The 14,815-nt window shown below is 48.7% G+C and overlaps 1 protein-coding gene across 1 annotated transcript in view; it reads left to right on the plus strand.

Moving 5' to 3' along the window:
• The window catches only part of ASXL2 (ASXL transcriptional regulator 2), a 181,568-nt gene that overhangs the window by 85,245 nt on the left and 81,508 nt on the right, over positions 1-14,815 (plus strand). The window contains exon 5 of the mRNA XM_025214141.1: positions 12,459-12,615. Coding sequence (XP_025069926.1) covers positions 12,459-12,615 — 157 coding nt within the window. The remainder of the gene's footprint in view (positions 1-12,458; positions 12,616-14,815) is intronic.

Raw genomic sequence — 14,815 nt, forward strand, 5'->3', positions numbered from 1 at the left:
CGGGGGCCAGATGCCCCAAAGCAGTTGCCTATCTTGTCCCTGTCTGGCCAGTCTCCCACTCCCACCCACTCTACAAAGAAGCAAGTAGGGCTGTCGGTTAATCTCAGTTAATGTGTGCAATTAACACTTTAATTGGTTCTTGCATTAATTTTTTTAACGCATTAATTGCGCACGTGGCTTTGGAGCCTGCACCTGGGCTCTGCTCCACCACCGTAACTGCTGCTTCCGGGCCACCCATCAGGGCAGTGGTGGCAGCATAGAGGAGCCACAGAGCAGCCCAGGCACGGGCTCTGGGCGGTTGCAGCTGGGGGGGGAGTCGCACACACAGACGCACACGAGCAGCCGCAGCCTGCACGCAGCCAGGAACGCAGCCTGGCAGCTTGTAGAGCAGCAGCCTGCAGGGAAGTCTGTGGAGGGGGTGCAGATTGAGATTCCTAGGGTGAAGGAGGGAATGGGGCAGGGTCAGGCTGGAGTGAATGGGACCTGGGGCTGAGGCGGGTCATGGGACAGAGCCGTGGGTGGCTCATCTAGGGACGTGCACTGTGTGCACCTCCAAGGGAGGCATGATGGCTTGTGCCCCCAGATTTGTATGCAGGGCAGAGGCAAGCTGCCCACTGTGGGCTGGGGCTTTGTGCCCTGCTGCCTTTGCCCCAGGAGCTGCACAATGCCATGTTGTGCCTCCCGTGGGCAGGGGATGCGCAACACAACCAGTGGCCAGCAGCCAGCTCCTGGGGCAAAGGCAGTAGGGCTCAGAGCCCCAGCCCACAGCAGGTAGCCTGCCACTGCCCCACGCACAAATCCAGGGGGCATGCGCCCCCCATGCCTCCCCTGGGGTGCGTGCAGTGACGGGGAGGTGCACACCCCCCTCATTCCCCTGGATGAGCCACCCGCAGCACTGTCCTATGATCCGCCCTGGCCCCAGGTTCCATCCAGCCCAGCCCCTGCCCCACTCCCTCCCTCACTGTGGGGGCCTCGGTCTGCCTCCCCCACGCCCCTTCCCTCCACAGACTTACTTGCAGGGCGCTGTGCTGTGTCTTCCCCTCACTTCCAAGCCGCAGCCCCCCCAGCCCCTCGCTCCTGACCCACGGTACCCTACAACCTGCCAGGGCATGTGGGGACCCCCTGTCCCCAGGATCCAAACCCCACAGACATACCCACACCCCCACCCCTTCACCAATTCCCCTCCCCCCACACACCCCAACCACACAAAATACCTACATAATTTTATATAATTTTGAGTTTTTCTGCACATAATTTTGAGCTTTTAGCTGCACAATTAAAATCGCAGTTAATTGCAACTGTTTTTTTAAATTGCACAACTAATCGTGATCACGTTTTTTAATCATTTGACAGCCCTAGAATCAAGCACTGTAATATATACTTTAGGTTTCTGAATTGGGTACCGCTCAAGTCACGAGGGTTATGGAGGGGTGCCTCAGGTCCAGAAAGGTCGAGACGCACTAGTCTAGTTTGTTTACATGCTGGAGCTCAGAGCAGGGCTCAGGCAGTTTCTTTTAAATGTGTGTCTTGACATTTGAAAGGCAGGCTACGTGCGGTTCTAGCCATATTTTTACAAAACACTGTTCTGCTGTGGGAGGCTTCAGAGGCAGATGCTTCTTTTGGCAGAGCTGTTTTGCAGTCTTCCTTTAGGATTGCAAAACACCCCGCACCAGCCTGCACTGATCAACCTGCTGCTTTTGAGCTACCAAGAATGGTGCATGAGCATATATATGTAGAAATGCACATGAGAGAGAGATGTTGCAAAGACGGGCACATTGATAACCAGTGATCAGGGCAAGGCAAGGCCATGTAGGATCTGGTTCATGTTTTAAGTTGGGGGTCTATTCAAATCAAATGTTTTTGCAATATAGCTCAATGCAAGGTGTTGCATCCAAGGCACAAGGAACAAAGGCTGTACCTCCAGAGTGTGGGACAACATCATTTTAGGAACATTTGAATAAGATGCAAGAAAGAAACCGCCAAAAATATTTTAAAGATAGGAAGCAGACAAGGTTCCTTGGGTGAATCTGATATCTTTTATTAGGCCAACTAATAAAAGATTAGGTTGGTCTAATAGAAGATATCAGATTCACCCAAGGAACCTTGTCTGCCTGTGTCCTTAGACCAACACGGCTACAACCTACACCCCTGTTAAAGGTAGGAGAGAATTCCAAGGGACACGTCTGTGCTGGTGGGCTGCTGTCACTTTGGACATTTGAACGCATACTCATGCCACAGCCCTGGGTGCTTTTAAAAGTGCCGGGCACTGAGGTGCATGCGTTTGTATAACCAGCTAAATGCACATCGGCACTGAGAAAATGACAGTGTTGCACTTTTGAACAAGAGAACCTCATGGGACTCTTCAGCCTGGAAAAGCGCAGGCTCAGGGGTGACTTGGTGACAGCCTATAAGTACGTGAGGGATGTGCATCAGGATCTGGGGGAATGTCTTTTCACCAGAGCGCCCCAAGGGATGACAGGGTCTAATGGTGACAAACTTCTCCAAGATTGTTTTAGGCTGGACATAAGGAACAACTTCTTTACCGTCCGAGCCCCCAAGGCCTGGAAGTGTCTCCCTCCAGAGGTGGTGCAGGCACCTACTCTGGACTCCTTCAAGAAACATGTGGACGTTTATGTTGCTGGGATCCTTTGACCCCAGCTGACTGCCTGCCCCTGGGGCAGAGGGCTGGACTTGATGATCTTCAAGGTGCCTTCCAGCCCTAATGTCTATGAAATCTGTAAACCACGTCAAAGGTGTTTTAGTTCAAAAGCACACCACCGCCATTTTTTCAGTGCTGATGTGCATTTCACTGTTCATACAAATGCACACGATGCAGCGCTGGGCGTGTCAGCTCACGTGTGGAGCAGACTCCATTATCGAGTCTGCTCTGACACGTTGGATTCCCGGCGTGTCAGAGCAGACAAATGTATGCGTATAAATGCCCTTTATCTGTGGTGGCAGCCCTAAGGCAGTCTTGTTCCCTAGTGTAGAGGCAGCTCTGCTGAGAGGGGTTTCTGACAGCATAGCTACGTCACTTCCGTTGACTCCACCTTGTTCTGACAAAACTGTGTTCTCCACTGGGGCTTTGCTGGAAGAGCAGCAGTCATGTGGACTGTCATCTTTTCACACTCCTAGCTGACAGCTCTGCTGGCAGAACTTTGTAGGGTGGGTTAAGCTTTACCAAGACTTACAGAGCTCACTCCCATTACCTCCTTGGCTCCCTGCACTTCTCCCCCAGGATTCAGCTGCCACTTCCCCTGGCTGTCACCACCTGCTCCTGCTGTGGCTTCTGTCACCACCCATCCCCTCCCTCCACCCTCTGCTTGTTCCAGTCTCACAAGCCTACCGACACGTGGATTTCCATGGGGAGCCTGTGTACGTGGCTAACACTTTTCAGTCATCTTTCCACTCGTTGTAACCCACAATTGCTCAGACCACCGGTTACTCACATCTCTCACAATGCTGTCAGCTTCAGATTTGTCCCTCGATCTCGCAGCTGTCAGGTGTGTTGGTGGTGGCTTTTCTTATTCACATCTCCAAGCTCGTTGCACCGCTGCTCTGTTCTTAGATTTCCAGTACCAATTCAGAAATGTCTTTTGCTGATCAAACAGCAGATGCACTTGCCCCATATTGCTTTGGGGCAATATTGACTGAAGATATTGACTGTGGTTCTATCATCAATATGTCTCTGTTTCTGACAACCGCAGCTTACAACTTTTTTGGGACACCGTATAGAGATGTTGTCGTGAAACATCTCAGCCGACAATGCTACATTCCAGCATTGTATGGGAATTGGATCTGCCCCATAAGGTTCTGTGTCTACTTGGGATCCTAGGAGATATGCTCCAGAAGCCCAACAAGTATTAAAATAGAAAATAAAACATGAGGCTTTTTAATTGCAGTTTATTAGAGATGCAGTACTTTTACTGCCCTTTTAAGGGGTGTTTCAGCACATCTTAGTTGAGATTTATATTGCACTAGCTCCTGAAAGTCCTGGCAGTAGGATGTGCAGACATACAAATGCTCAGTTCTTAGCCTTGCAGTCCTTTGAGACAAGTCAAGTTCGGAGGGTGGGCTGGGAAGAATTAGTGCGCTTTCCACATTCCTCTAGTTTTGCCTTTTTTAACAATAACCAGAAACAAATTGCAGCAGTCCTGTTTGTAAACATCCCAGCACCATGAGACCGTGGAGGATGGCTGTTCCATGCCAAAGGGAAGTAGGGAAGGAGGTGCTGCACCACGCAAGGAGGAAATGGAGAGATCGGCAGCCGGCTGACAGGTGAGGCTGGAAGAGCTGAAGATGTGGCTTGATAGAAGACCAAGGCAGCGAAGTAAAGGGGCTTGCATGGCAGGACAGAGAACCCAAACCTGATGGGCAATGGCCTGATGGGAGGACGTGATCAAAACATTTGGATAAGTTTCTTTTTAACTCTTCAGCAAAAAAGGACAGTGTTATGGAGGAAGAATCAGCAAGATCTGAAGGAGCTGAGAAAGGGAGGTGACTCAACCTCACGAGCACATATTAGGCAATGAACACTACTTCAGTGAATATCTGCCTCCCTTTTTTTAATGCATCACTGAGGTGTCTAAGTGCTGCCAGTACTATGGACCATGCTGTGTCCGAGTAAAATTGAACGTTCTCAAGTTCACTATTCTTGTCATTGCTTTTAGGATAGACCCTTAGCAGCATTTCCACCCAAATAACTTCCAGCCCTCCTGGCTAGTGGTGATGCAGTCCTGCACTTATGCATTCATCATTCATTCTTCCAGGCATTATTTAAACAGGTAAATGTCCTTTCAGATAGCCTAACTGGCCGTAAGACAGACAGACAGACGCATACAAACATTTCTTTAGTTGCCCTTTTTTTTCTGAGAGCTCCCTCTGGTTTTGTTTCTTTGTTACCACTAGCACTCATCAACTTTGGGAGTCAAGCCTGTGTTTGTAGGGCCGGTAGCCAGAAAAGGCAGTTTTTGTTTGAGAACTGAGTACACTTCATCTGGACTTGCTGAGTCACCATAGATATGGGATGTCATTTTGAATGACCTTTTAGAGGAAAACCATGCTTTTTTTTGCTTAGAATGAAGTTCAAGTACTGAAGGAAGAGGATCATGTGGAAAGAAGACCGTTCAGTAGTGTAGAGCGCATACCTGCCTTGAAAAGAGAATTCCAGAAGGAACATGTAGTATGTGCCTGGAAGACGTTTTGTATCTTATTTTGTGTATGTCTATACTGTATTTACTCGAATAAAAGATGATCCTAATTATAAGATGACCCGACCCCCCCCCCCCCCAATAATTAGATTCTATATAGAGAAAATGTATGCATTTGGTATAATTTTCCAGGTATGGAACCTCATTATTGGAGGTTTGTCTTGAATTTGTTCCCTTTCCATTGCTACAGCACTGAAAATAAATCTGAGGGGCCAGGTAGCCCTTTGCTGTCTGCCTCCCCTCCGCCCCGAGTTTCTTCCTTCAGCAGCCCCTTCCCCGCTCCCCACTGTCAGACCCTGTTCTCCCTGAGCATGGGGAAGCTCTGGGCAAATTTGGAAAAGCTGACCTGGGAAATACACGTCTGTGGCAATTTGTATATAGTGCACATAGACTCGATTCACCCAGAAATGATGCATTTTACCTTTGTTGAAACTGCTGCAAATTTTAATATGGTTTCTCCTTAAACACACTTTCAAGTAGCACTTTAGCACCTGTTTAGTGCATAGTACAAACTATGCATGATATTAGTCCAAAGCCAAAAGGCTCATGATTTACCATGTAGTTCATTGACCTAGGCCCCACCAGAATGAACAGCATTTCAAGCCACGGTGACCCCACAGCTCAGAACATGTGTGTACACCAGATACCCTGCCATTGTGCTCATGAAGATGTATAGGAACAGCACTGGCCCATGGACTGAGCCTTGGGGGACCCCACTGCCCACATCTTTTGAGGTCAATACCGACCCATCCACCACCACTCTCTGGGTACGACCCTTAAGCCAATTTGCCACCCGCATAACTGTGTAATCATCTATGGCACAGCCATTCAATTTGTTTATGAGAATAGGATGGGGTACTGTGTCAAAGGCCTTCTTAAAATCCAAGTAGATGACATCTACCTTGACTCCTGCATCTAAGCATTCAGTGACCTGGTCACAGAAAGAAGCAAGGTTAGTCAGGCAGGATCTGCCTGCAGTGAGCCTGTGCTGGTTGCCCTTCAGCATTAACTCGTACAAATGTGATCCTTGATAATTTTTTCAAGGGTTTTCCCAAGGATAGAGTGGAGACTAACCAGCCTATAGTTACCTGGATCCTCCTTCCTCCCCTTCTTGAAAATAGTGACCACATTGGCCCTTTCCGAGTCCCCTGGGGCCTCACCTGAGCACCACAAGTGCTCACACAGCCATGCCAGTGGCTCTGTTACGACACGGCCAGTTCTTTCACCACCCTTGGCTGGAGCTCATCCGGTTCTGCTGATTTAAACGTATCCAGCCCCTCTGAGTGTCTCTTGACTAGGTCAGCGCTGACAGTAGGTGGGCTGGTGTTCCTCCCGCTTTTATCAGTAATGCTTTTGGGAGATTTGTGTAGATCCGTGTTCAAGAATACAGAGGCAAAAAACTCATTGAAGAGCTCTGCTTTGTCCCTCTTATCTGTCACCAGCTGCCCTAGTCTATCCTGTAGGGTCCTATACTGCCCTGTGCCTTCTTTTTGCTCCTTATATACCTGAAGAAGGACTTTTTGTTGTCCTTAATTTTTGTTGCCATCTTAAGTTCTAGTCCTGCTTTGGCCTTCCTAGGTGATTCCCTGCAAGTGCGAGCCAGGGAGGTATACTCCTCCTTGGTAGCTACCCCCTGCTTCTGCAACCTATATGCCCCTTTTTTTGCCCTTAAGCTTTCCTGGATTTCTCTGTTTAGCCAAGAGGGCTTCTTGGCCCCTTTGCCCCCTTTTCTATGCAGTGAGATTGCCTCCTTCTGTGCCCACAGGATCACTTCCTTGAGGAACAACCACCCTTCCCAGACCCCCATTTCGTCAATGCTCTTCAGCTTTAATGCCCCACTAACTAATCGGCTGAGCACACTAAAGTCAGCCCTTCTGAAGCCTAGCACTTCAGCCCTGCTGGTTTGTTTACCCGCCCTTCACCGGCCAGTGAATTCAGTCAGTCGATGGTCACTATCCCCTGGGTTACCTTGTACCTGCAGATCCCCCACCAGGTCATCCCCTGTAGCTAACACCAAGTCCAGCAAGGCATTCCCCCTAGTGGGACTGTATCCCTCCTGCAGCAGGTGGGGGTCCTGTATGCAGGTCAAGAACCTACAAGAGTGGTTAGATTTGGCTGACTGTCCTCCCAGCAGATGTACGGGTAGTTTAGGTCACCCATGACAACCATATCATGGCTGGACTCAATGATCTTCTGAGGTCCCTTCCAGCCCTAATGTCTATGAAATCTATGAAATATCTCTTGACTGTATGGCCTCTGAGAGCTGCCTGGAGATTTCCAGGTCTAGCACATCCTCCTGGTGTGGTAGTCTGTAGTAGGCCCTAGCCCCCCCCCCCCCCTTTCCTCACAACCCACAACCCCTCGCGATACCCACAGTACCTCGGTATGGCCCTCCTCTGATCCCATCTTGATTATAGAAGATATATATTGCTCCTTAATATAGAAAGCAGCACCCCCCACTTTTTTCCCCCACTCTGTCCTGTCTGTACAACCTATAACCTTCAATGCCTACTGCTCAATTGAGAGTCAGGTCCCACCAGTTTTTACTTAGTCCAATAGGTCAAAGTTGTTGCTTGCAAGCAGGAGTGCAAGTTCCTCCTGCTTGTTCCCCATGCTCCTAACATTAGTGTAGAGACATTTAAGCCCTGCGATGGGTGCCCTTGGTATCCCCCTTGAGCCCCTTAGTGCTTACCTGGGCTGATCCCAGCGCATGGCTCGTGGCTCTCTGAACATAGGTTCTCGTTGTCCACTGCATCCCTGTCCCCTGATGAACCCAGTTTAAAGCCTTATGGAGATCAGCCAACCTGTAAGCGAACAAACTCTTACCTTTAGAAGAAAGATGAAGACCATTTCATCCCAGGATACCTCTCTCATGGAAGTGCGGATCACGGATTAGTCTCTCTGGTTCCCTCTTTGTACCGGCATTGTCCCTTTAAGGGATGCAGGGCCCCGTTCCCAAGTGGTGCCCCGTTAAGGGTCACTAATCCCAGACAATAAAGAAAACCTGGGCTTGCCTTGCTCTTTCATCCCTTGTAGCAATCCTTTTTGGAAGCCTGAGGAGTCCTGCTGCTGTGGACCTTAACCTCTTCCTGCTTCTTCCTGGGCCTCATGCTTGGCTTTGGCTACTGCCCTCCCGATGCCCTGGGTGACTGCTGAGCTGGGGTCAGCCTGGCCACTTGCATCCCTTGGGCCAAGCTGCTTTCCACCTGCCATCCACCGTGTCTCTTGTCTGGTGAGGGAAGGGGTTTCCAGCGTGGCTGCACTCCCCTGGAGTTTCTTCGGTGCTTCCCACCTGCATGCTGCCCCCAGCAGCTTCAAATGTGGTGCACGTGACCCTGCCAGCCAAGCTGGGAGCTCCGCCTGTCCCCTGTCGCTGCCTCGTGGCTGTTGCATGCCACGTTCCCCAGATCTTCTTCATTTCTTGCCTAGCCCACCCGTCTTCCCAGTTTGCAGCCTGGAAAGGGCTTTTCTGCCCAGTGAGTTGCCTGGCAGGTGTCCTATGCCCAAGCCCCTGTTACATTCACATGTAATGCAAACTTGAATTTCACCCAACTGGTTTGGGGAAAAATGAGCATGTTTTGTATGAGAAAATAAGATATGATGGGTGGACAATGTAGATGAGTCTGCCCATGAAGCTTGTGGTGAAGAACTTTTATCAAGAGCAAAGCATGGGGGAAGAAGAAGCTGTGCTATTGGAAAGTGATTCAGTGTTACCAGGTTGCATGCAGGCTCCTTCCGTCTCATGAGATCTGTTGTCATTAAAAGACGGGGGAATCCAGATGTTCGGCTCCTGTTGTTTGCCATGTTCTAAGTGCCATTTTACATGCCACACGTGGTTCTTGTTCTCTGATAACAAAGGGCAATAACCAGAGGGAGAAACCTTGAAAATTGATTAATTGACTTGTCCTTTATGACCGAAAATTATCCCAATAGTACTGATACAGTGAAGCTTTGGTGGGGCCATATGTAACCAGTATCACACAAGTAAAGGCTTTGTCATGTTGCGTTTAGTGACTTTTTGGGAATGCAGAGGTTTTCCCTCCCTTGAGCTGTGTTTCTGAGACTGTTTTGAGGAATTATACTTAAAATGTTATTCAAAAAGCACAAGAACCGAATTAACTGAAAAGCTGGATCAAGAGGTGTCGTCTTGTTGAGGGAAAAAGTTAGGAATGGACAAATCCTGAGACAGCATTTAGCAAAGAGATGGTAGGAGTCAGTGTTTCCCCTCTGACTTCCCTGGTCCTCTGAACCATTCCTAAAGGCCTCAGGACCATCATGGATACTTGGCCTGGCCTTCCTTCCTTGTATGCACGAACCAAAGAATTGCCTCTTGTCTAAAACAAGGCATGTCCTCAGACACAGCTCTTTAAGTCTTTCCATTGTTACAAACATGAACTTGCCCATCTTGCACATCCTTGTATATTTTATAGTATACAGTGTACAGGATCCAGAGTAACATATTAAGCATATCTAAGCAGAAACATATTGTATGTAAAATGATTTCATTTGTGCAGTATGGCAAAGCCAAAATTATCTGATGAGACTTGTTGCAAAATTGCAAAATATTATCCTATTGCCGGACAATAGCTTTTGGGAAATTAATTTCTGGCAGTATCTTAGAATCATAGAAAATTCAGGTTGGAAGGGACCTCAGGAGGTCACATCTAGTCCAACCCCCTGCTCCAAGCAGGACCAGCCCCAGCTACATCATCCCAGCCAAGGCTTTGTCTTCCCGGGCCTTCAAAACCTCCAAGGATGGCGACTGCACCACCTCTTTGGGGAGTCTGGTCCAGTGTTTTACTGCCCTCCTAGTGAGAATGTTTTTCCTAATATCCAACCTCAGCTTCCCTTGCTGCAACTTGAGACCGTTGCTCCTTGTTCTGTCGTCTGCCCCCACTGAGAATAGTCTAGCGCCAGACGAAATAAATCCAGTCCCCTCATCCTCTCCTCACAAGTCATGTGTCCCAGCTCCTGAACAATTTTTGTTGCCCTCCACTGAACTCTCTCCAACTTGTCCACGTCCTTTCTGTAGTGGGGGCCCACAGCTGGACACAGGACTTCAGATGTGGCCTCCTCAGTGCTGAACAGAGGGGAAGAATCACTGCCCTCCATCTGCTGGCACCGCTCCTACCCATGCAGCCCAGGATGCCGGTAGCCTTCTCGGCACCAAGGGCGCACTGCTGGTTTCTGTTCAGCTTCTGGTCCCCTGTCACCCCCAGGTCCTTTTCTGCAGAGCTGCTGCTTAGCTAGTTGGTCCCCAGTGCGTGGGATTGTTTTGTCCTAACTGCAGGACTTTGCACTTCTCCTGTAGTATAGTTCCTAGTGAGCCTGCTCTCTCTGAGATGTCCAGCGCAGTCTTAGGCAGTGGGAAAACCATGTTGTTAACAAAAATAATAATCCAAATGGGAAGAACTCTCCAAGCTGCTAGCACTAGACAGTATTCTTGTGGCAGGAAAGGCCAGAAACCGAGTTGGATTACATTTTGCTCATCCGTAGAGGGCGGTGTGGGTGGAGGCAGGAGCTCCCTCTGCTTGTGCAATGCAAGTTGTGAGCTGGTGGGACTTTGACCTGCAAGGCTGTCACCTTGGCATCTGTCCACAACACACACACCCATGCATGCGCGTGCAAGTGCACACACACGTGCTCAGGCCCCCACAGACAGTCCAATAGTTCAGTAATTTTGACATTTGTTAATGTGACTCCTAAACAGGGCTGGAAGATCAACTTCGGCCTCAGGCTTGTCAGGTTGTTAGAGTAATGTCAGCGTGATGTTGTAGCTGTGATGGTTTAGGAATTATGTAAAAGCAAGGATTTCTTTGGGTGATAGCTTTCATGGGACCAACTGCATAGTTGGGGCAGAGTTAGACAAGGTTTCATATGAAAGAACTCAGGTCACCAAGTCAGGGCCAATAAAGGAGGCAGATTACCTTTTCTTGCCAGCTGCACCAGATGACCTGAGGAAGAAGGTCTTACATTTGCAGTTGGTCCAGTAAAAGATATCACCTAAAGAAATTCTTGCCTCAGGATATTACAAGTCATTACAGACCTGATCTGTCCAAAAGCCACTCAAGTCAGTTGGCTCGTGGAAAGAGTCCCATTGACTCAGTGTGCCCTGGCTGTAGTAGAAGTGGTAGTACAGCATTAGTACTTCAGGAGGGCATAGGAGCCCCAGTCATGCGTCGGGATCCAGTTGCGCTAGATTATTAACAAACACCGAACAAAAAGAGGTCTCGATCTCAGTGCAAGAGAAGAGACAATGAGTGGCTATGGATCAAGAGGGGAACACTGAGAAAATGCGGGTCAGCGTGCTGCCTTTACCATTGTCAGCCTTTTCACATACCCTGGAATAAAACAAGATAGTGAGGTGGTACAGTGAGTGGACATACTCACAGCATGTAATAGAGAATAGGTAGGGATATCAGTTAACAAAAGCCAGATCCACATAAATAACCCTTGCACTCCTCTCCCCACCCGCAGCAGACGAGGTGGGCAGGTAAAGAAGATGCCTGTTAAGTTCCATGTGAAAACCAGTTGGTTGTATGTCTTATGCCATTCATTTGTAAGTGGTCTGTTTAGATTGTCAGCCTGTCAAAGGAAGCGGCCTTGCTTTCCTCCTTGTTTGTAAAGCACTCGGTCTGCCTTTGCTGTGGGGTAGGTAATAGATAATGAAAGGGGGGCTGTATTTGTGGCTTCAGCTTGTGTGGGTGGGTGGTGGAAGATGATCTGTTATTTAACCCTCCATGTTCTGGGCTGGCCCTTTTCCTATAGTCTAAGACCATGCAGAGGGGTTTGAGGCAGGGCCAAAACACAAGGAGCTTGCTGAAGAGGAACTTAAACATGACAAGGAAAGATGCTGTGCACGAGAGCCCAGAAAGGCAACATGAGGAGAGGCAGGGAGATAGCTGGCAAATGTTACGGGTGGACTTTTTGGTGGGGACATGGGTGCCTGGAATAAGCCAATGACAGAGGGGGAGGGAAGAGCCGGGCTACTGAAGGCGGTGACAAGACTGTAGAGGGGGATGACGGGCAGGGCAGTTAAATTTAGTGGTCGCCATTGTATGAGCCAATGGAGGACGAGGAGGATGTTCAGAAGCCTGGAGGAAAAGGTAATGTCTGACATTACCCAGGTGTGTAAATGTCAGTATTTCTGTAAGATGAGGAAAACCTTTTCCTTCAAGGTTCTTTTAGGTTTTCTTGCAGAATTAAAGTAGATGATGTTGACTACATGCATTTTTCTGTTGGTTGCAGAAGGATGTCCCAGACGGATTAAAGGAGCTGTCCGATGGCTCAGAAGAGAGCAGCGATGCACAGTCAGACTCCCAGAGCTCAGAGAACAGCAGCAGCAGCAGCAGCAGTGATGGTGGCAACAACAAAGATGGGAAGAAGAGCAGGTGGAAGAGAAAAGGTAATTTGCCCCTCTGAAGGTGATAGTTTTGACATGGCTTTGACCTGAAACTGTCTGTAAAGCACTGAGGCCATGTCTTGGATCCCCTGTAAATGCCCCTACTTCTCTCTGAACACGTTGGATAAAGGAATGATTCCTTCATGTTGCATCAGTGAGAGTGTTTCCTGGAAAGGTGTCTGCATTTAGCAGCCTCTTTATCTGGCAGTTCGGTATGACTCACAGGCCCACATGCTGTGCTGCAGGCAAAGACTCAGCAGACATATCTCTTCCCTTGTGCAGCCAAGCACCTACCTTCTTTCTCAGTCCCCACATGCTAGAAGACAACCACGTTCAATTCTGGCCCCTTTGGGTGGCATAGGTAATTGTGATGCCTGGCGACACTGCAGCAATGCATGAGTTTTGAGAAGCTTCCTTTACCTTAGCTTACAGACCCAGAAAGCATTTAACTTGATCCTCCACAAGCATTTCTCTGTCCTGGCACGTCCCAAGATACTGGGTTTGTCTTAAGCGTGGGGGTCCCCCAGTTTATGCTGTGCTCCGTATTCTCTTGCTGAATATTGATTTATGCTGAACTTCAGTAGAAGGTAGCGTTTGTCCTTCGGTTGTCTTTCCCTCTGTCTCAGTCTGAGAAGCCACTGAAGCTGGATGCTGCTGCTTACAGAATAAACAAATCCTACAATCAATCAAGAGTAACTACAATGGCTCAAAGGAGTGAAGTAGAGGAAGTAATAGGTTTCACTGTCATTTTTCTCTTAAGCCTACCCCTGCTATGGAGCTGCCGTTGTTCCTGCTGGATGCTGAACTCTGCCGTCTTGTGGTTTCAGCAGCAGCAGAGCCTACAGCTGCTGCCTTTGAGAAATTGCAGCATTGATAAATTAGACCTTATTTTCTTCCTACCTTGATTCCAGCAACAGTTCAGTTGACCACTGTTGTTAAATTAAATGTTCTCTCCTTAAATTAAATTAAATGCTCTGTCCTTTCCCATTTGATGTTGTTACAGACCTGTTAGACACAGCTGTTGGTGTTAGTATCACCACAGCTATGCTGCCTGACCCGATCCCTTCCTGCTACACTTTCTCCTTAATCCTGTAGTTAGAAAGAGTTGGCTTCAAAGCTGCAGAACTTCCTGGCTGAAGTGGAAAGGTGTTTTAAATATAGAAGGATCTCTGTTGGAAACATCACACAAGATGGCTACCCTAACAGGTGGGGTTAGTAATACAGTGTGGAAGTCTAAGTGGGTATACTGTCTTACTGTGTGTTACACATTTTCTAGCCCATGACACCCCAGTTCTGATGCAGCACCGGCATGTACAAACACTGATGCTGACTGTGCCATGCAATGCAAATAACAATAAGAAACTGTTTCTCTTCCACTGTAAAGTCATCTCAGCTATACACCCTCTCCTTCTGCACCGTCTCTTTCAGAAAGCTTTAAAAATAGGTGACGCTTCTGGGTCCGCTGATATTTCTGCCGTGCTTCTGCAATCAGAGTGGTCCCTTGTACATTTGAAGTCTAGCAACGGTGGTGATGAGTAAAATGGGTGGTTATATAGTATTGTGTGAATGCCCCACCCTTCTGCCATATCGGGACATACCCTTACTGTTTTGTTTGTAGCAGGAACAACAGATGTCCTCTTGCCTTGAAGTGGGAACAGTGCTGTTTCTCTTTCTCAGTAGACAATACCAGGGACAAGGTTATCTGGAACAGGGGTGGCCAGCCTGCAGCACAAGTGCCAGAAGTGGCGTGGGCAGCCTCTATGTGTAATACCTAGCAGATTGTGGAGGGAGCAGAAAGCAGAGTGGCAGCTTGGGCAGGGGAGGGGAGTCAGAGTGGCACTTGGGGAGGGTGCAGGGCTAATTTGTAGAGGTGCACTGATACATCGGTCCGATATCGAATTGGCACCAATATAAAAAAAATTGACTGTATTGGAAACCGTCCTGATGTGGCTGATAATTTGGCTGATAAATGCTTGTGCATGCACGTAGCCACAACATAGCACGTAGGCAGCGAGGAGCAAAGCTCGGCACTTTGAAGAGCTGTGTGCAGCTGGTAAGTCTGTTGTGGTGGAAGGGGTGTGGGGGGGCAGATCAAGGCCCCCGCAGCGAGGGAGGGAGTAGAGCAGGGGCTGGGGTAGGCATTGCCTAGCTGGAGCAGGGTGCGGGACGGAGCCACGGTTCATCCAGGGGGTGCGGAGAAGTG

Source organism: Alligator sinensis, unplaced genomic scaffold, assembly GCF_000455745.1.
Source record: "Alligator sinensis unplaced genomic scaffold, ASM45574v1 scaffold8_1, whole genome shotgun sequence".
NCBI classification, from domain to species: domain Eukaryota; kingdom Metazoa; phylum Chordata; order Crocodylia; family Alligatoridae; genus Alligator; species Alligator sinensis.